The following is a 22,868-nucleotide window of genomic DNA, read 5'->3' on the forward strand; positions in this document are numbered from 1 at the left end:
TTTGGTGGATTTTTAGAGGATGTTAAAAACAACATTATTTGACAATAAATAACACATTTACAGCTCAGCACACAAACTATGGTTAAAAAAACAAAACATTAACCTGTATGTGCCTTCTCAACAGTGATTTGTAGGTTGATCATGTCATACATTATAGATGCCACCAATTGAGGAGCATAAATTCGGTCAGCTAAAGTGTGGTGCAGATTAACGTGAAAGCCAAAGAAGAATTTGACATTTACCAGGAATATTTAACTTTATTATGAATGAACGTCGTCTGTATGATAGCCTAATCGTTTAGGTAATTAAATAGCCTAACATTTAGTGTTTGTTTGTTGTTGTTTTTCCCTCACAAGTTGCTTCATCCAAATAAATATATGGGGATGAGTTCCCTAGAGGAATCCCTGTCTAGTCTAAAGCCCCGCCCCCTCGCGCGTGGCGCTGTCCATCACAGTAGTGCTGCTCTCTGAAACTCCGCGAGCTCAAGCGCGCGCCCGAGCAGATCGCTGCTGAAGCGCGAGGCGACGGTGGGAAAGTTCTGCTGCTCAGACTCTGGAGGATCAGTGTCCAACGGATGAGGAGTGAATTCATGCACCATGTCCTGCTATTTGAACACTGTCGCTTGAATTCAGGAAGAGTGCTGTAAACTTACAATCATGTTTTGGACTATTTTGTTGCCATATTGTGTGACTTTTGTGTTGGGAAATAAGACGGACGAACGAATACCTTTCTTTCACGGGCATGTGTTTGAAAACTCTCCACCTGGCTCAAAAGTGAACGGACTGAGTATCCCGGTGAAGCGCATCGACCCGCAGAGATGGTGCTCCAAGTCCGGGATGCACCTAAAACTCCTGGGGGACAGGAGTGAAGATTTCCACGTCTTTGCCCACCACAAGCGAGGACACATATTATTGAAAACCTCTAACGTTCTCGACCGAGAGGAGCGCGCGGAATATTTCCTCAGTGTCGCGCTGTGCTGTCAGAGCTGCGCTTCAGCCGAGCGCGTCGTGGCCGAAGTTGCTTCTATTAAAGTGGACGTGCTTGACACGAACGACCACGAGCCCACTTTCCAACATGCAGACGTGAAAATAACTTTGGACGACGCCACGGCCCTGAGGTCGGTGGTGTACACGGTGAAAGCGGAGGACATTGACAGTGGCAAAAACGCCGAGCTCATATACTACGCGCTCCCGAGAAACGGCAGTTTCTATGTAGTGCCCAAAACCGGCGACATCCTCCTCGTGGACTCGATTCTCGGTCTCGCGCAGCCCATAAAGTTCAGCGTGTTTGCGCGAGACCACGGCTGGCCCGCTCGGACCAGTCAGAAAATGGACGTAGAGATCATTCCGCGCCAATGGCCAGCCCTTCCTCAGTTCGATAACGGACTCTCGAGAAAGTCCCGCTCCGTGCCGGAGCCGGTGCTTATCACCGTGTCCGAAGACGCTAGTATTGGCTCCGTCATAATGAATCTGCACCCGGTGAGGTTTCAGTCCGCCAGCTTTGAGCTGATTCAACCGGACGCGGATAACTCTCCCGTCACCGTGAGTCGGGACAGCGGAGATTTGGTTATATCGAGGCGGCTCGACCGAGAGACACAGCCGCTAGTGGAGATAACTGTAAAAGTACAAGATAAGCGAGGTGAGTGCGCCGTGACTAATCCAAATAACTGTACAATACGACTATATGCCCTGGTCTCCCCTTCCCACCTGTACAGTACGTGACAGTGTCTCCAGTGCTGGCAGATTTCACCTGAACACCCCCCAAAAATGTATCCAAATCCTCCTCCTCTCCCCTCAGATCGAACACGTCATATTCAGCTCCCCTCATTACAGATTCAAAGTTCACAGGAATCAAAGTTTAATTATCACTCGAGATAAAGTCTGACGTGTAATTGTCACGAGCCAAGGCGCAGATGAAACCGCGGGTGCTGCACGAATGAAAGCGTGCACTTGCCTTGTGATGCAGAAATGTATTCATACACATCTGGGTGATAAATGCAGACAATTACATAAAATGACTTGTGTTTTGTAAAAAAAAATAATGCAAATGATTTGTTTTCATCAACAACAGCATCTTTGCATCCTTTTGACTTTTATCTATAATTTGGTCAATTTATGGTCATTTAAATTGGATTTTCTTAATCTGTAGTTAAATTCAAAGTTATTGCAATAGCTTATCACTGCAGGTTGGCAGCAATTTTACAATTAAGTTCAAGTCTTCAATTTGAGCTGGTTGTGCATATTGCTTTGTTCATCAAATCGTGATTTTCTGCCCCGTACCTCCTTTGGCTTTGAATAATGTGTCTCCATTTATACAGGTCATTCAGTCAATGCTCAGCAATTTAGGTCTTTGTGTGTGTGTGTGTGAGGAGGGAGGGAATTTGGGAAGATACTCTCATGGGTCCTTTTACCAAATAATATCCTACTTCTCCGTTCGCCTATAATTGCGCCCTTTGCATTTCCAGGTGAACCCCATGCATCAAGCGGACTTTAGGCACAAATCCGGGGTGATTTAATCCTTTTTGAGTTGGAGACTGTGCTCTACTTTCCTTCATCTGCTTGCATTAGCTATGTAATCCCAACTCATTCACTTTTCATTTTGGGGATTTAAGACTGGCAGCTCAGTTAGAAGAAACTGGAGGGAAGATGAGGAGTTTAGTGGAATGTGCTCATATTTGAGCAGTTGACCGGACATGATTTAGCAGTCTGTGATTTAATTAGTGTTGGTTTGTTAATCAGGGGCTTTCTGCCTGCTGGACCTGCAGCTCTGGTGCTACTGCTGCTTTTTTTGGGGGGCGTCTGTTTTCCTAGCATATGTTCAAGGGTGCTTGTTTGTACGTGTGGGAATGTTTGCAGGTCTGTGAATGTTGTGCGCTGTGCGGCCCAAGCTTAGCACAAACGGTGAGGCCAAACAGCTGGTTTTAATGAGGAGTAAGAAGAGCATCTGCTGACCTCATATTTGCCCGTGGCTTATTGGAAGTAATGAGCTTTCAGGTAACCACATTTATTTAAAAGATGGGGATTTTTTTTTTCCACGCGTATTAAAGATATTTATATCTTTCCTCTACTTTAGCTTTGGGAAATTGCATTTGTTTAAATCAAGCTCGTATAAATACTACAATGTGGAACATCATCATATTTCCAAGACAAAATTCTCTTTTGAATTAGCTAAACAACATTACTTTTTTAAATTAAGAAGCAAAAACCAGTCTCAAAGTGAGAATTTACCATCTGAGCAAATGTGTGAGCGGTATATATAAGACGGCAACCTTGCAAAGAAATTGATGACCGCCTCTATGGCAACTTTACAACCTCAAAGCTATACTTTGATCTTCTGTAGGTGTTCAATGATTAATGTATAGAGAAGGCCGAAACAAAATCTAAATGCACTGGGTAGGCGGCCGCTGATCCTCTCATATACAATATTCCCCTACAGAACAATCAAAGAAGTGAGGGGAATGTAGAGTGTCTTTATTATCTTGCACTGCTGTCAAGATTGCTGTCAAGTTCCGGGAATCCATGAAATGCACACTTTAAAGGCCAATAGCCCCATTTTGAACACTTCGCCGAGACCTAAAGCACGATCAATGTAGAATTCAACAGCAACAACAAATCGTCCGAACGCCGGATCTGCGTAATATTCTCGCGCATGCGTCGTGAAGGTCTACACGGAAGACAAGAACAAGTTGGATAAAGGCGTTATTTAGATTTTTTTTTGGCGCACAAAAACTATTGTCGTCGCATCGTAAAATTATTTTAGAGCCACTGTGGTGAGATGGACTTTGTAACAACGTTTTTAGTGCCTTTTATGGGTCTATGGAGGCCTATCTGAAGCCTTTCTCACCCATCAGCTTTCAACAAAAATATCTTCATTTGTGTTCCGAAGATGAACGGAGGTCTTACGGGTGTCGAACGACATAAGGGTGAGGAATTAATGACAGAATTTTCATTTTTGGGTGAACTAACCCTTTAACAACGTCTACCTCTCTTTTCTGTACTTTTGTCTGCTAATTGGATGAATGTACAGTGTGGCATCTAAATAGAGTGCTTTTTTGTTATACCTGACCTAACACAAAGCAAATATTGTTTTGAAATGATTTGATACCCGTGTCACTAACATTCGTTTTATTTTTGTATATATAAGCCACAAATTGATCTCACAATAGTATGCTATTAAGTTTAAATGTGTCCTTTTGACATTTGACAAATATTACAAGCATGTCTAAAAAGGCACAAAAAAACGGACCCCTGTTTGTGATTGCCAGAAATTCACTGTAAAAAAAGGTCACAATGTTGCCAGTGTTACACTATGGCATATGTGCTTTGATAACACAGTTCTTTCTGGTTTTGAATCTGATTGGCTTAGAGCTTTTTCCAGTAGTGCGATATTCTCCCAGTATCACTCCGCTTGCGGCGACTTTCATGGTGGTCGAGCAAATCCACCATATCTTTTACAAATACTACTGTTATTGTGTCACAGAATGTACTTTCTTAGTTTCTTAGGCAAGAATGTAGTTATTTAGACCTCAAATAAGTGACTCATATATAAACATAGCACCTATTTTACAATTTGATTAGGTGTTTTTGCGGATGTGAGTTTCAGGCCGCCACGTCCGTTCAGCGTTTAGAGAGCACAGTTTAATCTCAGGAATTTGCAGCTGGCTCGTAGATAGTGGTTAAACATTATAATAATTCATTTTGGGGTATATCAAATTGGCAATCTTTGGTCTTATTAATCTATTACTTGTTCCAGAGAAAAATCAATATGGCTAAGGGCAGTTTCATAACTTTATATTTTTATTTAATTGAAATCTGGAGTCTTCTATATACAGCTGCGTTTGTACTTTTGACTGAACTGTTTGCTTGTGTTTATTTTCTATTGTACAAAACTCTTATATTTTTTATAATGGCTAATATTGTTTATTTAAATATTATTGATCAGTAAGTAATATTTTAGATAAATAAAATGCCATAATTGGTATTGGGAAAGGGTCCTTTTGTGATTTCTGCTTCATTAAAAGTTAGCTCCATTATTACACTATTAGATGGCAGCAAAGGCTGTTTTATGAGTGAGTAGCAAAGACTTTTATATTGAAATAGAAAGAAACAAGGATGTTGTTTTTACTTAAAACAACTCCTTAAGACGCAACTTACAAATACACTGGCTTGGGCTGTCATGAGAATTCCCCTTAACTGTTAAAAGGACAGCATTTTTACAGAGAAAAAAATACATATGCAATACTAAACCTTTTATAATTTTCACCATGTATTAAAAGGTAGCTTGCAGTTAACCAATATTAATATGTTTAACTAGTTAATATAATTAACTATGTAATTTTTACCAAAAAGAAACTAATTGGTAAACCTTTTTTTTTACAGTATATATGCAACATTTAGATTTTAAGTGACTAGATTTTGCATTGGCATTTTTGCAGTGCAAGTATACGGAACTGATATGCCTGTGCCTTTATAAATCTTCATAAATGTAAATTATTCCTGACATCATCTCTCTTCCGACAAATCACTCCATACATCTCCATTTCCTTGCATGTTGATGTGCTGTGTTGTGTCTGTAGAATCACTGAGTGTTGTCTTTCTGGGTCTTTCCTTCCTTTTCCCCCTGCATTTCTTATTATCTTTCTCACTCACCACCTCACGTTCTATCTTTTCCCTCATAACCCCTCTGCTTTCTTGTCAGAGCACGTCTGATGCTGCCAGTCTTTGTGGTATCAGTGCTGTGGGATCAATTAACCCCCGCACAGAGGATGCCGATAGATAGTCTGTGTGTGCTTGAGTATTTGTGTGTGTATATCAATGACAGTCCTCAAACCAATCTCAACTGTGCAATATAATCTTACCTTAGAGATGCCATCGACTGTCTTGCTCAAGCCCTCTTTCTCTCTCAATTAGACACGATGGTGTTGAGCTCCTTGTAATTCAGTGCAAGTTTACAGATTGAAAAGAGATTGACACTAGCCTATTCTTCTCTTTTTCTCTCTCAGCGGGTCTAGTACGTTCCTCTCTTAGTCATTTTTCTCCTTTATATTTCATAAGGAGTATAGTCCTTATTATTATTCTTGCATGTGGAACATGGCCCAGGTGTCCGAAACCATAGTTTTTGCATTAGACCAGCAAGCATGTGTTTTGCAAGGGAGATTCTGAGCCCCACTCTGGTAATGGCCCTAAACACCCACATCAACAGGGCTTAATTTGAATGACAGGCTCAATGTTTTTCTGGGTCTTGACCAGCCTTCAATACTGAAAATCTGTTAATCTGGTCAGCATGAGCCAAAGAGTTACCGCAGCATATGGGGAGCTTCTTCCGCCATGGACACAGAGGAGCTAGCAAATGCTTCACAGGGTCAAACATTTGCACACGCACACACATAGACTCAAACACTCGAGCAGAAGCCCTGAAACTGTGTGCAAAACCTTCCCTCTAGCAGACAACACATTTATACTTCCGCATGAACCTGGTACCACATGAGTATACTTGTTTTCTCTTGCTATGCTTGTCATACAGTTTAGGGCTGTCAAAATTAACGTGTTAACACACGCAATAATTTTTTTCCAGACTAATGCTTTAAAAATATTTAACACAATTAACGCAGCATCACAGTAAAAAAAAAATCAGGTCTCCAATTGAACATTTTCTAGTGACTGATCTACATTTTTCAGTTGGCCAAATTGAATTTCTGTGAATTGATGCAATTTAATTCACAGAAATTCAATTTGGCCAACTAAAAAATTTAGATGTGATCAGTCACTAGAAAATGTTCTGATTTTTTTTTACAGCGATCCATTTTATACATTATATGATCACTATCATTCATTCAACTGCTATTAAACCTTTCAAGCACAATAAGACACAAAAGTGAATGCAATGCGGAATTGGTGCGCTTTGGTGAATCTCTTGTTTGTTACACACACACACTAAATTATGCCAAAATGTCTGTTTTGTCGAGTCAATCTTAAATTAGCTAAATTAATTCTTAAATGAATGTAATTATTTGTGACACAGATTGCTTTATTATTGGGATATAAGAGGGTCTGTGGCTCTTACCATGGAAAAAAACGCAATGGCTAACTTGTCAGTGATGTCAGTGGCCAGTATTCAGAGTTTTATGACAGTCATGCTGCTTTTTTGGAGGAAAAGTATACTTTGCAGAAGTGTAGGCAAGCTTTGGGACATACTACTTTGTCATAATTGCATCTTTATAGGCCAGCTATGTCACTTAGTTACGTCCATCCTTTCACTGTTTAATCTGCCCTGTCAATCATCTTGTCACAGTTAAAATCCTCCACATTCAATTGAATTTAATTTCCAATCGTTTCGGAGAGAAATGTAGTAGCACGTTGATCTGCCAATCGTGGGTCTTTCATGCAGAGACTCTCCTCATGTGTTTGCAATTTGCATAATGATGTATTTAAAAGTTAATGACCATACGTATCATTACAAAAGTTCACAATGCTAAAACATTATGTGGATAACATTGATTAAATATCTTTTTGTCAGGTTAGATAATGATAGTTACTAGGGGTGTAAACAAAACTGACGGTTCGGCACGTACCTCGGTTTTGAAGTCACGGTTCGGTACGGATTCGGTACAGCAGTTTTACAAAATTGCTTTTTATTCATTTTTAATGAAAAAAAAATTGTGTCTGTCCTTAAATGAATTCAGTTATAACTAAAAGTTTCTTAAAGATAATGCTGTAAACTATATAGGGAGACTCATAAGCTTCACATAAGGCAGTTTTTGCATTAACATCTAAATCTAATTATTATAATTTTTTCTCCAATTCGTTGTTGAAATATATTTAGTGGCTGTAATTTTCATGACAGGTTTATTTAAACATACAAATAAAAAAGACATCACTAACAGGCTAAGTAGTATATAATGAATATATATATATAGGCTAATATAACAAATATATAGGCTAATATAGTGCATGTATTCAGTGAAAGAGTTAATCTCTCTAGTGAACTCACAGCTGTGGACACTGAATGACTTCTGAGGTAAACGTGATTCTACATGACATTGTTTACAAGCTGTTTTATTGTCTTTCCGCGGTTGAAACACCGATGGCGCGATTACACAACATATGATACGTTTCAGTAAGTTGTAATGTATCCTCAACATACCTTAAGATATTCATTTCTTTAGGAAGAGATGATCGCGTTCACTCGCGCGCCGCTTGAAGTTGAACTGATACACGTCTATCAGTGATGCGCGGGTCAATGTATAAACAACCCGCACCCGACCGACGTTTTCAACTAACCCGCCCGCAACTCGGACCGCAAAAAAAAAAGAAGAAAATATTGTACCCGACCCGCTTCCTGACCCGCATTTTTTAAAAGTAGTAAATGCTCATCGTAGCTCATTGGGCCATTGAGAAAATGTTTCAGGCCCTGGCGTGGTGCGCTCAGAGGTGCAGCAGCGAGAGCAGGAAGTTCTTGAGGCGGCCCATCATTTTCCATTTCAGCTCCAGATGCATATTATTGATGAACGCGATGTTTATGTTTCGACCCGGCTTGAAGAATTCATCAGCCCACATTTGGAAAACATTTGGAAAAGTGTGAAAGCCCTTAGGAGCGCAAACTGTTATTTTTCTGAATGCTGTATGATATAGCCTATAGTGTTATGTAATACAGGCTTGATTTATTCATTTATTTCGTTTAATTTTCTTAACAATTAAGATGCTGCATGTGTTTATCCAGTCTAATCGAAGTGTGCGTCTCTCCCCCGACTTTCCCAACAAAAATCCCGCCCCCTCTCAGAAAATACATAAAACTGACTTTAAATGCGTTTAAAAGTAGCCTATTAAAATGGTACAAAGGCATTGCTCAGTTCAACGTTTTGGGAAATCGGGCATTTTGTCCCGCGTCAGCATTTATTCAAAAGTTAATAACGCTCAACATTCAAAAGGTAAATAAGGATTTATTGACGATCCGACCGACCGTGACCCGAATATCATTAAAAATATTTTTGGATGACTCGTAACCGCGGGTAACCGCGGGTGGCCGCGGGCACCCGCTCATTTTGGATCAACCCGCGCATCACTGACGTCTATCAGTCACATCACATTATTGAGCGTTAAAACGGCATTTATCGTTTGAATTTCGTGATAAAATGGACTGAATACTCAATATGTTCGTGTGGGAACTCGGATTGAAGGGTATCCCGCGCTTTAAACAAGCCGAATGTGAAATGTTAAAGATTGCATTCATAACCGTTCGGTACAGGCGCGCACCGTACCGGAAGCCCTGTACCAAAACGGTTCAATAGGAATACGTGTACCGTTACACCCCTAATAGTTATTCAAACCCCTTACTCTAAAGCTCATTACTTTACAGTTGGACATCCGCCATGTTTGTAGGTTTTTAACACTTTTTATTCATGATTGTAGTTCTAATCGAATCCCTATCAAATGCGCAATGGGTTGTTGGCAATATTAGCCTTTAGGGTGTGCACGGATCTGCACTTCGAATTCTAAACGGAAAAAGTAGACCATCGGGGTATCTTTAGAAAACTCATTTCAACATACTACGATTTGGGACCCACTAACTCAAATTTAAAATACTATTTAGGACAGATAGTAATACGAATTGGGACGCAGCATCAGTTACAGTTTATGTTACACACGGTTTCTTGTGAATTAGCGCACTTGTCTTGTGAATAATGTTCTATATTTGGTGTTATATAACATTAGTAAAGTTAACATATAGTAGGACTGAAATGTTTGTGGAATGTGCTTTACTGAGTGGTAAAAAGAGTGTAAATTGCTCTGTTCGTTGCAGATTACTGATCACTAAAGTGCGCATAAAACCACGTTTAAAGATTAGATTTCATTCATTATTAGGCATACACAGCAGTCATAGATCATTACAATTCAAATCTAATGTATTTGTTGAAACTTGGAAGCCATAGAGAGAACTCATTTTTTTCATTAAACAACAATACAATATGCATAATTAAATGACAAATTTTCTCTTTATTCATTAATATGCATTATATCAGCATCATAGTGCATGGCAATCATAGTTATTCAAGTCTCATTATAATTGGTAAAACCTGAAAGCCAAAGAAAGAAAACATTGATATTGTTTATTTTCTTAAGAAAATACACAATATCACTCAATATTACACAACACAAATTATTAAATACTACTACATATTTGCTGGTGGTAATGCCATAATTGTGTCCTACCTGTCGCAATATTTTCTAATCTGCCTTCTCTTTAAAAAAAAATTTTTTTTTAAATATCAAGGCAAAATCTACATATAGTTCCCAAGAAAAGTATTGTTTAGTGTAAAACATGTTGAAGATTAGCTAACAGGCTGTCGATTAATTAAATAAGCTATTCACTCAGAAAAGCTGTTTATTCAGCGTAGTGAAGCCTCTCCTCCATTGATATCCATTAAAAAGAAAACGGCCTCTTTTCTCGTTCCCTGCGTACTGCCAAAGTTGGAATGCTAGGTTTAGCCGCTACGCTTTATAATCTCTTCATCACGGCACCTGTTAGTGGGTGGGATATATTAGGCAGCAAGTGAACATTTTGTCTTCAAAGTTGATGTGTTAGAAGCAGGAAAAATGGGTGGCCAAGGCTCAATGATGCACATAGGGCTGACCCGTGTTGTCCGATCAAACAGACGAGCTACTGTAGCTCATATTGCTCAAGAAGTTAATGCTGGTTCTGATAGAAAGGTGTAAGAAAACACAGTGCATCAATGTTTGTTGCGTGTAAGGCTGCATAGCCACAGACTAGTCAGGGTGCCCATACTGACCCCGTCCACCGCCGAAAGTGCCAACAGTGGGCACGTGAGCTTCAGAACTTGACCATGGAGATGGAAGAATGGTGGCCTGGTCTGATGAATCACGTTTTCTTTTACATCACGTGGGTGGCCGGGTGCGTGTACGTCAATTACCTGGGGAACACATGGCATCAGGATTAGAAAGAAGTGGAAAGAAGTATGGAAAGAAGGCAAGCCGGTGGAGGCAGTGTGATGCTTTGGGCAATGTTCTGCTGGGAAACCTTGGATACTGCCATCCATGTGGATGTTACTTTGACACGTACCACCTACCTAAGCATTTTTGCAGACCATGTACATTGTACACCCTTTCATGGAAACGTATTCCCTGGTGGCTGTGGCCTCTTTCAGCAGGATACTGTGCCCTGCCACATAGCAAATATGGTTCAGCAATGGTTTGTGAAAACGGCACACAGATGATGTCTTTAGACATCAACCTTTCTCAACCTTGACAAACTTCCAGAATATTCCCAATAAATCTTAAAATGATTTAAATATAATTTTAAATAATCTTAGTTAAAATGTAAAAAAAAAAACCCACTAAAAATAAACATGTACAACTTTTAAACTGACTTATTTAAATCTTATTTTTGAGTTCAGTTATTACAACAGAAGTACCAGAGGTACATATCAGTTTAGATAAGAGGGGCTTTGAATATTCTTGAATTTGGGTTGTCAAATTATTGTTCTATTGAAATATTCAATAGACCCTTTTTTTTTTAGATCCGAATATTTTTTTTTTAAATGACATTTGTACATTACATTTATTAATTTGGCAGCAACTTACAAATGAGAAACATTGCACTCACGTGTTTTTCTTACTTTGCTAAATGATGCCACCAGCACATCCTCTGAAACCAATATTTTTGTTTGAAGACAAAGCTTTCTCTGTGTAAAAATGTTGTTGACCTACATTTAAACCAAAGATGTGTCTAAACAAGCATCGTAATAGGTCTGGAAACATTGACTTTAATTTTTAAGAAAGTGTTTTTCTTTTTTTCTTATTCGTAATGCTGCTTGTATTTATTTTTTGAACAATATAGTCCAAGAACACAGTATTCAACTGCACCATTCAACTGCACCATTATTTTTAGAGTTAAGAGGAAGGTTTGGAGGTTTAATGGCTGTCCTCATGACAGGTAGGAGGGACACCAGAGAGAGAGAGAGAGAGAGAGTGAGAGAGCGAGAGAGAGCGGGGAGGTGAGAGAGCTGCTGGTGTTTGCGGTTGGTAATGTTTCGGTTTGTCCAAAGGATGAAGATAAAGCATGTGTAAAGACTGACAGATATGGAAAGAGAAAACTATTTAAATAATTTAACGAACTCAGAGTAAATGAATATTTAATGTAACAATGTAGCAAATATGGAAACACCTCACAAAGTCAGAGAGAATCATACAGCTACAACTACTTAGTGAGTACAGTATAAGAACAAGACCTCGTTCAGTAGCAGTTCAGACCTCATTCTGTAAAATCTAAGCATACATTAAGCCATTATAAAATGTTGCAGGTGTTATGTGGCAAATAATAGGCGTAATGACTCTCTGATAGTCACCCTGGGCTCTCCACACAATGTCTTTGACAAAACGAATAGGAGGTGTGTTACAATCCAGATAACCATGTACCAGCACAAGCTCCAGACATGCTGAGTTACCCTAAGTGGAACAAAATCAGATGTAGCAGATGAAAAGTGCACTGTGGCATGTCTCAGAACATTGGTGTTAGAACGTTTGAACAGTGGTGGCTCCAGTTAATCATGTCTGTGAAAGCAGGTGTAAGTCATCCAGTTTTCTGCGGTGTTGTGTTCATGCTTGATTCAGGAAGCACTTCAAATGTTCTGTCTTTTCTCTCTGATGAATTGAGTGCAGTTTGTCAAACAATCTTTTGATAGCTTTTTGAGTCTTTTTTTTTGGGTTCAGATGAGAGAGAAGTTGTTCTGGCACGCATAAAGAAATTGGGGATATGTGTCTTCAAAATGTTGTGGGTAATGATATAAATCCGATGTCAGTGAAGATTAAATATAATTGAGATAATCAGCACATTTGACTTGATGTAATGAACAAATTGCTCAAATCTCACAGAATAGATCACCCGCCCCCCAACACATACTACAACATGTGCATCACAAGTATTTGACTTCTTATTTGCATCAACTGTCTGGTTTCCCTAACAACCACACCACTGACAGGGCGAAGTTGGGATGGCCAAAAATCAGAGTTTCTGACATTGAGGGGCGGCTCTGTGATCTATGCCTGTTGATGAACATCCTATCCGTAACACATAAATGCATATATATTGGAATGGTTTTGAAAAAAAAAAAAAAAATCTGTCATTTACTCACCCTGATGTTGTTCCAAATATGATGTTCTTCTGTGGAACATAAAATGACTCCTATTGAAATTACTGGATTTCACCCACAAAAAAAAAACAATGGTAAATGTGACCACTCCTTTCTTTTGCATTTTAAAAAGACAATTATTGCTTTAGCCATACTGAAATTGAACATTTAGAGCGCATGCGAACTGACTTAAACTGTGCATACACAAACAGACACACAACACATACCCGACAATGCCTATTAAGAAGCGAATAAAGCTGTATGACAGAATGTGTGAGTGCCATGGCCCCATCATCTCTTCTCTCCCGATCTCTCTATTCCTCACTCCTCAGGGAGACACGTTCAGTATTGGTAATTGTGAGTTCATGCTGTACACAGCCTATATCCTACAGCTCCTCTTAAATTAGCCTTGTGTCACTGCGTTTGTGCCCCAGACTCTAGTTTGAATTTGCGTTTGTGTGGTTATATAAGGATCTGTTTATATGCTTATCATGCTTGTGTAAGCAGTACTTCTGACCATGTTTGTGTGTGTGTGTGTGTGTGTGTGAGGCAGGCAGGCAAGGCATACTCCGCAATAGCCGGATTGCTTAATTATCAGAAGGCAACTAGTTACAGATCCAACTCTCTCTCTCTCTTTCTCCATCTTGTGTATTATTCCATCACTGATTTCATCAGTCTGTCTACAATCTTGGCCCATCTTGGCGTTGTTTTCTTTTTCTTTTCTTTTTCCACCGTTTCATCTGTTCTGCTTAGGACTGTTCTGTGATTAGTTTGTATCCAATCTGGCTCTCTCTGATATAGGAGACTGTGAGTGTGGCGGCCAAGTCTTCTAATTGCCAGACTTAATCAAACAGACAAATGGGAGGATAGCAGGCAGCCTGTGACCTTTCCAAGATGGCATCCTCGCCTCGGCTCTTGAGCAAGATAGTTGCCAGCCAGCTCCTCTCTTAATAATGCTGACAAATGCAAGTGAGTCTGTGACTTCAGTACCATTTCCTGTCCGCATCTAATAGGCTACGTGGCCTATGAATCGCTGGATCCTGTGATGAGTGCTAACTCTTCCGTGCCTCTGTTGTTGCCCACTGTGGCTAATGCTTGTCCTGTGACATTCATCATAAGGATCTGTGATATATGTGTGCGTTTGGAGGGAGTGCTTGGAAGCTGACGGCATATCCTGAGATTTGGCCCTGGAGAGCACTAGATGAAAGTGATGCAACATTAATGGGCAAACAGCTTTTTTTGGTATAGTTTCAAAATGTAGGGAAAGGCCACATTTACACTTTCAACCAGGGCTTAAAAACTGAAAAAAATATCAATCGGTTCACTCTGAGCAGAATCGATATTATAGCGTTTACGTTTTTGCGTTCCTCAATAAATATTACTGTTCCGAAAACGGTGTTATTTGAAAAAATACCGGTTAATAACGTTATTTTAATTTAGCCTATACTTTAAACAAACATGTATAAATAGACTTATTTTCACTCAATAATAGGCCTAATATAACGCATGTTAATTAAACTTGAATATTTATTTCATAACATTTTTAAAACCACAACAGAAATACATGCATTAATTACAAAGCATAAACAGTGGACCTGTTTTGATGGAGCGTTAGACAATCTAAATTGGCCCTCTTATGCCTAATTCTTTTCAGAAGAGTGATAACATTCTTTGTACATAACTTTTTTTCAACACGACTTGTTTTAAAAATTGCATGAATAAAGAATAAATAAACTGGATAACCATTAATGCACCGTCAACTGCTAATTTCAAAGCAAACACTGTTGAACACGTTCTTGCATCACAAAATCAAATTCAGTCAGCTAATAAAGCTTGATCATTTAATGCAATATAGCATACCATTTAATACGAAGCATCAACCGTCTATATAGAAAACATTGACCTGTCCTGTATTGGCATCTGAAAGACTATAGGAAAAATGTTTGATAGATGCTATAGCCTCTACTTGGATACTTGGATAGGCTTAAACGGAATCCATAAACTAGCCTAAATCAGTCTATTTGAGCTTAAAGTCCGTACTGCTTATTTAAACGTTCGAAAAGAATGTCCTCCAATACCTGCTCTTTCATTGTAGACCTCAGCGGGGAAAGAAATGTACTTGAGGCATGAAAATGCGCGCTCATACTGACTTGCGTTACCGGTAGATTCATAAATGACTGGTGCACGGGCATTTCACTCACCGTCAACGCCACACGCTGTACTACTCTATTCATAATTGGTCACAGCCAAATTAAAATATTAAAGAGAACGATAAAATAACGTTATTAACCGGTTAATGGTCATTTCAAATTAACGTTTCTGTTCAGAACGATTCAAATGTATTTTGATTTCGTTTTCGTTTTTGTTCCTCTTAAAATTTTGTTCGTTTCCGGTTTTCGTTTTCGTTCCTTGAACCGGTTCAGGATCCTGCTTTCAACCAATTGTATTTTTTTTTTTTTTTTTTTTTTTTGAGGGTGGATGTGTTGCAGATTGGATCTTTCATATGTGGCTCTATATATGATATCTGATATCTGACCTATATCTAAACCCCTGTAACAATTCTCTTTTTTCACAATATTTTGTCATTACTATCCACTCAAACCTCTATGCATGTGCGTGCATTTGAGTGGCAACAGAATCACCATTGAGTTGACTAGTAAACTTGTTTACTCTACAGACTTTTGACACACACTCATGAACATGAATATATGGCACATTCCAGATTCCATTCTCTTCACACAATGACTTGAAAGCATATTAACTGAACTTTTAGGAAATATCTATGTATGAATGAAAATGTATTGTATAAATATGGGATTATGGACTTGCGGAGACATTATTGGTTACTTAATGCAGGGCTCTACATAGCGACCATTTTAGGCGCATTTGCGCCTGAAAATTACTGCGTGCGACTGCGAAAAAATATTTAGGTGCACCGGTAGAAGTGACCCGATCTTTTCTCATGAATATGTATAATACAATCGGAATAAAAACTACAACTGCCAAAGTGCATCAACACTGACTGACTGAGCAACTGTTACGTTTCGTGCTGCAATCAACTGCTTTTCTTGCCTTCTGTCAGCAGAGCATGTGCAAAAAACGTGTGCGACGGACTACACTTCACAGATTGTTTAGCCAACAAGGTGAAACCACAGTTGAAACTGGTGTGACGCGGCTATGCGCACGTACCAGACGCCTCGCGCTGATGTTTCTTTGCAGCCAAAATTAACTAGAAATACCAAATTTGGATTATCATAAACCAGGTCGGAAATTAACAGGGGCTCGGGGCAAAAATGCCACCAAAAATGAATTAATAAAAAATAATTAAAAAACGCTCCTGTATGAGTTCTTGATTTAATCTTTCAGCTGCAGTCCATAAAATTTATTGTGTATAAAAATGACTAGATAGATATGAGTGAGTACATCATGAATCCATTTTCCAAACCGTGTTTTTATCTTACTCATAATCACTACGGTACACATATAATAAGTGTATATACTGACTATTCAATTCCAGTTTGGTTCGCAGCGCTGCGGAGGAGCACAGTCCCTGCGTGACTGGCCATAGACACACACAGAGAGAAGTAGATCCGGCTGCAGTGTTCTTCCGCGAGACGCATGCAGTTCTGTTTATTAAGCGCCAGAGCGTCTAAAGTTACTGACTGCTATTGCTCAGAGTATTGGCATGATAGCAAATTTGATACTGATCTTGTACAAAAGTCCAATAGACAAGTTGATATTAAGTAATAACGTTTTAGCCACAATACTGTTTATTTCGTGAACATCAAAACTACTCCAGACCTGTTGCGCATCTCCAAGCGGTTCGATCGAATGAATTTGCATTTGAACGATTGAATGAACGACTCTCACATAGACTTGACGCCACCTACTGGCTGTTTTATTTTCATATTTATACTTTGCATGGACTTTTTATTTAAAATATCAAACTTTTAACCAAGATTAAGTTTAACGTGTACATAGCCTATTTCTAAATTCAAAAACTTATATTTAAAACATTCATACAACATTATTTACCCATGAGCTGCATTAAATCTATGTAAATGTGTCTAAACACCACTTCAGATAGAGCTGCTGTGCCACTTCTACAGTGCAGAGATTGATCTTTTGATGCTGATTTAATTAGATTGGTAACAGTCTGGTTATGTCTTATTGCTCTAACTGAATGTATTGTTTAAATTAACATTTTAAAAGCAACTTTTCTATTTTAATTGAAGAAATTGACAAAAGATGATGCATACATTTAATAAGATTAGAAAACATTGCTCTTATAATGGTAGAAATGCCCCTGGACATTAATTTAAAGGGACAAAGATCATCCTGTAATGGGGAAGTTATAATTGGAATGCGTGTTATTGATCAGAAAGTGCTCCTACATTTTTGACTGTGCTCCTAATTTTTTTTAATTAGGAGCACAAGTGCTCCTCAAGAAAAATGTTAGCGTAGAGCCCTGTAATGTTTCTGTAAAAAAGACTAAGAATAATACCTATAAAGAAATATTAAAGGGGTGGTAAAACACATTCTTTTGAAGGCTTGACTGTGTTTGTGGGGTGCACTGTAACATGTGTTCATGCTTGGTTTTAAAAAAAATTGCATTATTTTTCATATATTTGACCTTTATTCTACACTGCTCTGTCCCTCCTTGTAAAACGGTCTGATGGTTTCCGGGTTGTATGAAGCCAGTCCCTCAAAAATACGCAATGGGCTCAGATTGGTTAGCTGGCCCAGTGTGTTGTGATTCGCTAACCACCTAGTGCACGTTTGTCGGAAACGTCACGCCCCTTCCCTGAAGGCTGTGCTTTGGTCAGTATTAGAAACAATGGCGTCAATAAAACCATATGAGCCCGAATCAGACCCAGAACATTTTAGTGAAGATGATCGAGCAGAACCTGTTCATTCCTCAAGAGTAAAGACTGCGGATCTATAGTGATCGCTACTGAATGGCACTTTTGTATTTTTAGAACGATTATAGCCAAATATCTGTCGCAAGAACTATTAACCCAAAACGAACACTAAACACTGGCTTTACTAGTAAGTTAGCCAAATCACACACAGAACCATGTTTAGCATGCCTGTAGATAAATAATACATAAAAGCTCTAATCAAAGAATCATTTACACTAATGCCAAGTTCGCTGTTGAGATTTTAATGTTAGTGTTTGTAACGTTAGGTGTTCGTCGGATAACGTTAAGTATGAATGAGCATTTAACAGACTGGTTTGCAGAACAGCGTTGCCTTCCTTGCTACAACGTACAATTGACCTATTACAGGAAAACAAATTGATGACAAATAAATCAGACTTAAGGCCTGTACACACCGGGACGAATATCGCGCGCGCTTATCGCCAGCGTTTTTCGTGCCGTTTTTCGGCGCGTCTTGAGTGTTCACACCCAAGTGATTTTCACTGGTGCTGCGCCGAGTTAACGTGCACATTCAGTCGATGCGCTCCCGGTACACAAGATGGTGCTGCGGCACTTTAAGCCTCTGACACTCGCTTGTCACACAGAAGGAGAAGAGAGACAGTATTTACGTGCTTGCCAAAACCATAGACATATTATGTATATGGACACAACCATTCACACACTTTTTGCTAACTGGCAAGCAGCATTAGCAGTTCATCTTCTTCTTTGTCTACTTACTACTTCTTGGTCGTATCAATGTGTGCTCGGCAAGACCGTTTTGTGCTTGAGCGCCACCAAGTCGTGTTTTACTGTCACTTCAGCAGCTCCAGGCACGTGAACAAAAGCGCCGATCTCATTGGTCGGACAGTTTTTTACGCGCCGCGTCAAAATACAAAAACGAACCCGAGGCGTTTTTTTTAAAAATGACGCTTTTACGCCTGGCGTTTTGCGCGTCGGTGTGAACACTCACATTGGCGCCCATTGTTTAATCCCGAGGCGTTAAACGTCGGCGATAAACGCGTGCGAAAATCGTCCCGGTGTGAACAGGCCTTTACAGGTTGTGCCCCGTAAACAACTTCTGTTTGTAAATCCAGCTTTCAGGACAAGCCGTGGTGCAAATCCTGCATTGAACTCGTGAAGATTGTGGAAGTTTTCCTCCGTGAAATGTGCAGCGGGAGCCCCGCGCGCGTCGTGCATGATTCACACTGGCAGTGTTTTGTCTCGCTGAACCGCTCATGAATTGCAACAGACGAATATTGTCCATTATGTCACATTTTCCAGTCTTCTCCTCCGACCCCTGTCTCTCGTGCTTTATGATGGGCAGCATATATCTGCAACCTGTTCCCCTCTGTCTCAAACACACATGCATATAACATGCTGTATGTTAAACGCTCTGCAACGCACCCCCGTCCCTAGGAAGGAAAGCAAGTACCCCAGACCTGCAATCCGGATGAAAATAACAGCGTTTCGTTGGCATTGCAGCAACACCACTCCAGCCTATACCACTATACCACAACAACAGCGATACAAAATGGCCTCACCCCCCCATATTTAATATTCTCGGAGGAGGGGTTTATGTAAATATTGAGGCTGGTGATGTCACCAACCCTGGAGGAATGTGTGTAGTCGCCTACTGGCCGTTTGCTGTAGTCCTTAGAAATGGATTTCTTTAAAAGCAAATATCTCCCTTTGCTTTAAACTTTGAACGTTGTAACTTTGCAGATGTTGTTTATGCTCAAGCAGCAACATTACACGCTAGCTAAAATTAGAATAGTGAAATCGTGGTTTACCACCCCTTTAATAATACTAATAATAATAATATAAAACATGCAAAATATTGACATAAATATTACTCATGTTGTCTGCGTTTTTAAGTCTCTCGTCTCATGTGTGTGTAAGAGAGAGAGAGAGAGAGAGAGAGAGAGAGAGAGAGAGAGAGAGAGAGAGAGAGAGAGAGAGAGAGAGAGAGAGAGATGGCGTCTTCACACCAGAGTTAACATTGCATCAGATAACTGTAAATCTATACTGTTATCAATGATCAATTATCCATTAATAATCATTTAAAGACATTTAAAGGGAATAAGTCCTTATAAAACTGGTGAAAGCAGAGTATTTCACTGCTCTACTCAAGGCTGGTTTTTGAACATGAAGGACATGAGTGAGAATGAATTATTTCACTAATGTGCTGAATTAGCAAAATGCCACGTTATAAATGCTAAATGTGAGCACTGGGGATAATCACTTGGGACGTACATTTTTTTTTTTATAGATTCAAGTCTTAACAGATTTGAATGCGATGGATTTATAATGTGTGAATCATGAGAATTTTCATTAAAGGATTATTTGCAATCTTGGGAAAATTTAGAATCGAAAACGGGTCCCTTTCAATTCATGAGTGGGAATTGGAATTTAATTGGTCACACCCACAGGAAGTTTTAATTGGAATGACAGGAAATTCAACCCATGTGATGTGTTCTTAGAAACACTTGTTCTTCCACCCTAGTCCACAAAAGTTAATTTATTAAGTATGAAATGTATCAAATACATTCAAATGTCTGTACAGTAGGAAGGATTTAATTAATTTTAATTCTACTACTTTCAAATTCAAATTACAATTCTGCACCCTGTTTGCAAGCTTAGTTCAAATTCAATTCAAATTTAGGAATTTAATTGGAATTTGAAAGACATTCTCGTTCGAGTTCCAGTTAAACACTCATGAGCCCTTCTACAGTGCTAGTTAGTGCTGACTAACAGCCTAATGCATCTTGTCATCAAGGTCAAGGTCAAGTTTATTTATAAAGCACCTTAAAACAACACGAATGCTGACCAAAGTGCTGCACAACAGACATAACAAAATATCATCATAAAATAAAATTTGAATGCAAAAAAAATATCAAAAGAAACATCAGAAAATAACATAATTAATACAAAACATCAACATGCAAATATATATATTTTATCAGATTAAGCATAAGCCTGAGAGGAATAACAAAAATGTTTTAAGAGATGATTTAAATGTGGATAGCATAGGGATAGGGGATGATCTAATGGGAAAAGGTAGGGAATTCCAGAGCTTTGGACCAAGAACTGTGAAAGCCCTGTCACCTTTGGATTTAAGGTGATATTTAAACATAAATTGAGAGATTTAAATTAAATTATATAGATTCTATATAAAGGGGACATATCATGAAAATCTGACTTTTCCCCGTGTTTATCGGAGTAGTTCACCCGACAATAAAAATTTGCCAATGATTTACTCAGCCTCAAGTCATCCTAGGTGTATATGACATTCTTCTTTCAGACAAATAAAATAATATTAGCATTTTGAACTGCGAGAGGCACTACACTTTTTCCATAAGTTGAATAGTGTAGTGCATCTCGCAGTTGCAACTGACGACCGCTTTTTTTCAGATCTGGTGTAAACTAGATAGTTTACTTTATAAAGTTTTAAATATGGATATTTTTCTTAGACAAATGCATCACTTCACTTCAGAAGGCCTTTATTAACCCCCAGGAGCTGTGTGGAGCAGTTATATGGTGGATAGATGCACTTTTATGGACTTCAAAAACGAAACAACAATTCACTGCCATTATAAAGCTTGGAAACGCCAGGACTTTTTCAACCCCTAGGAGTCTGAGCTGTTTTGGGGCCCTTTTGAAGTTTTGACATGCTCTTACATTTGTGTTTTTTCCAGTTGCTTATAAACACATTAATGGCAAAAGTGTAATTACACTGTATTCAGCACAAACTGGGCTACCATAATATCTAAGCAACATGTATGTACATGCTTGTATTTTTGAGAGAAAAATGTTTATGCATGATTTTTGAAAAACTAAAAAATTTGTTTTAAAATAAAGGCCTCAAAACACACAATAGAAATGTGTTCACAAGACTTTTGACTCCATGGTTTTTGCTTCAAACTGATGTGAGAATCATTGAGCCTACTCATTCACATAAAACAATACACTGATTTAAAATTTGTAAGACAGTTTTTCTTCACAAAGCCAGTAGGCATGTGCCGGTATCAAATTTTCATGTTGCGATTAATTGCTGAAGCTTTTATCACGGTATACGGTATTATCACGATATTGAAATAAGTTGCAAAAAAAGTGTTGTCATACTATAACAGGTTAAATCACTTTCTTATAACAAAAGAACCAAACATTTAAATACAATAAAGCAATACACAAAAATGTATAAAGTAAACAAATATTTAAAACAGATTAAAGTGCAAAAGAATTATAAAGAACAATAGGTATGCTGAAATGTACATTTAACTAAGATTAATAAATGCTTTAGAAGTAAGTTTGTTAATGAAGGAACTAATGTTAAATAATAGAGCCTTGTAAAGTGTGTGATAGAACAACAGTCAGAACATATTCAAACAATATCTAGGGCATGTAATTTAGTCCAGATTAAAATATAAAATGCAAGTTTGAAAATTAATAGCCTTAAGTCTTTAAGTATTATGTATTAGGTTATGTGATTACTGGGGAAACGGCTGCATTTCTGCTGTTCCGTCAGCGCCCTCTGCTGTCGAAGAATGAATGTGCACTTCAGCACGTCTCCTCATTCCGCCTTGTGCTCGGCTCATGCACGGTCTGTTTACATCAGTGCGTCCCTCTTTGACGTGTTTTTCATTTTAAACGGTTGAGGGGTAAAGTATTCTTCAAATTCATTCTAAAAATCGGAATAATTCGTAATAAATAATTATTCACGGTATTTTGAAGTGACCACGATAACAATATTGTGCATGTTCATTATTGCGGTATATCGTATTACCGTTTACCGGCACATGTCTAAA

The 22,868-nt window shown here is 38.7% G+C and overlaps 1 protein-coding gene across 1 annotated transcript in view; it reads left to right on the top strand.

Annotated features, from left to right (window-relative positions):
* The first annotated feature begins 496 nt into the window (after nt 1–496).
* The window catches only part of LOC307122743 (neural-cadherin), a 337,292-nt gene continuing 314,920 nt past the window's right edge, over nt 497–22,868 (top strand). Inside the window, exon 1 of the mRNA XM_079810925.1 lies at nt 497–1,638. Within this exon, the coding sequence (XP_079667051.1) occupies nt 657–1,638 (982 nt within the window). The 5' untranslated portion in view covers nt 497–656. The remainder of the gene's footprint in view (nt 1,639–22,868) is intronic.

Source organism: Gobio gobio (genome assembly GCF_949357685.1).
Source record: "Gobio gobio genome assembly, chromosome: 2".
Taxonomy (NCBI): Eukaryota; Metazoa; Chordata; class Actinopteri; order Cypriniformes; family Gobionidae; genus Gobio; species Gobio gobio.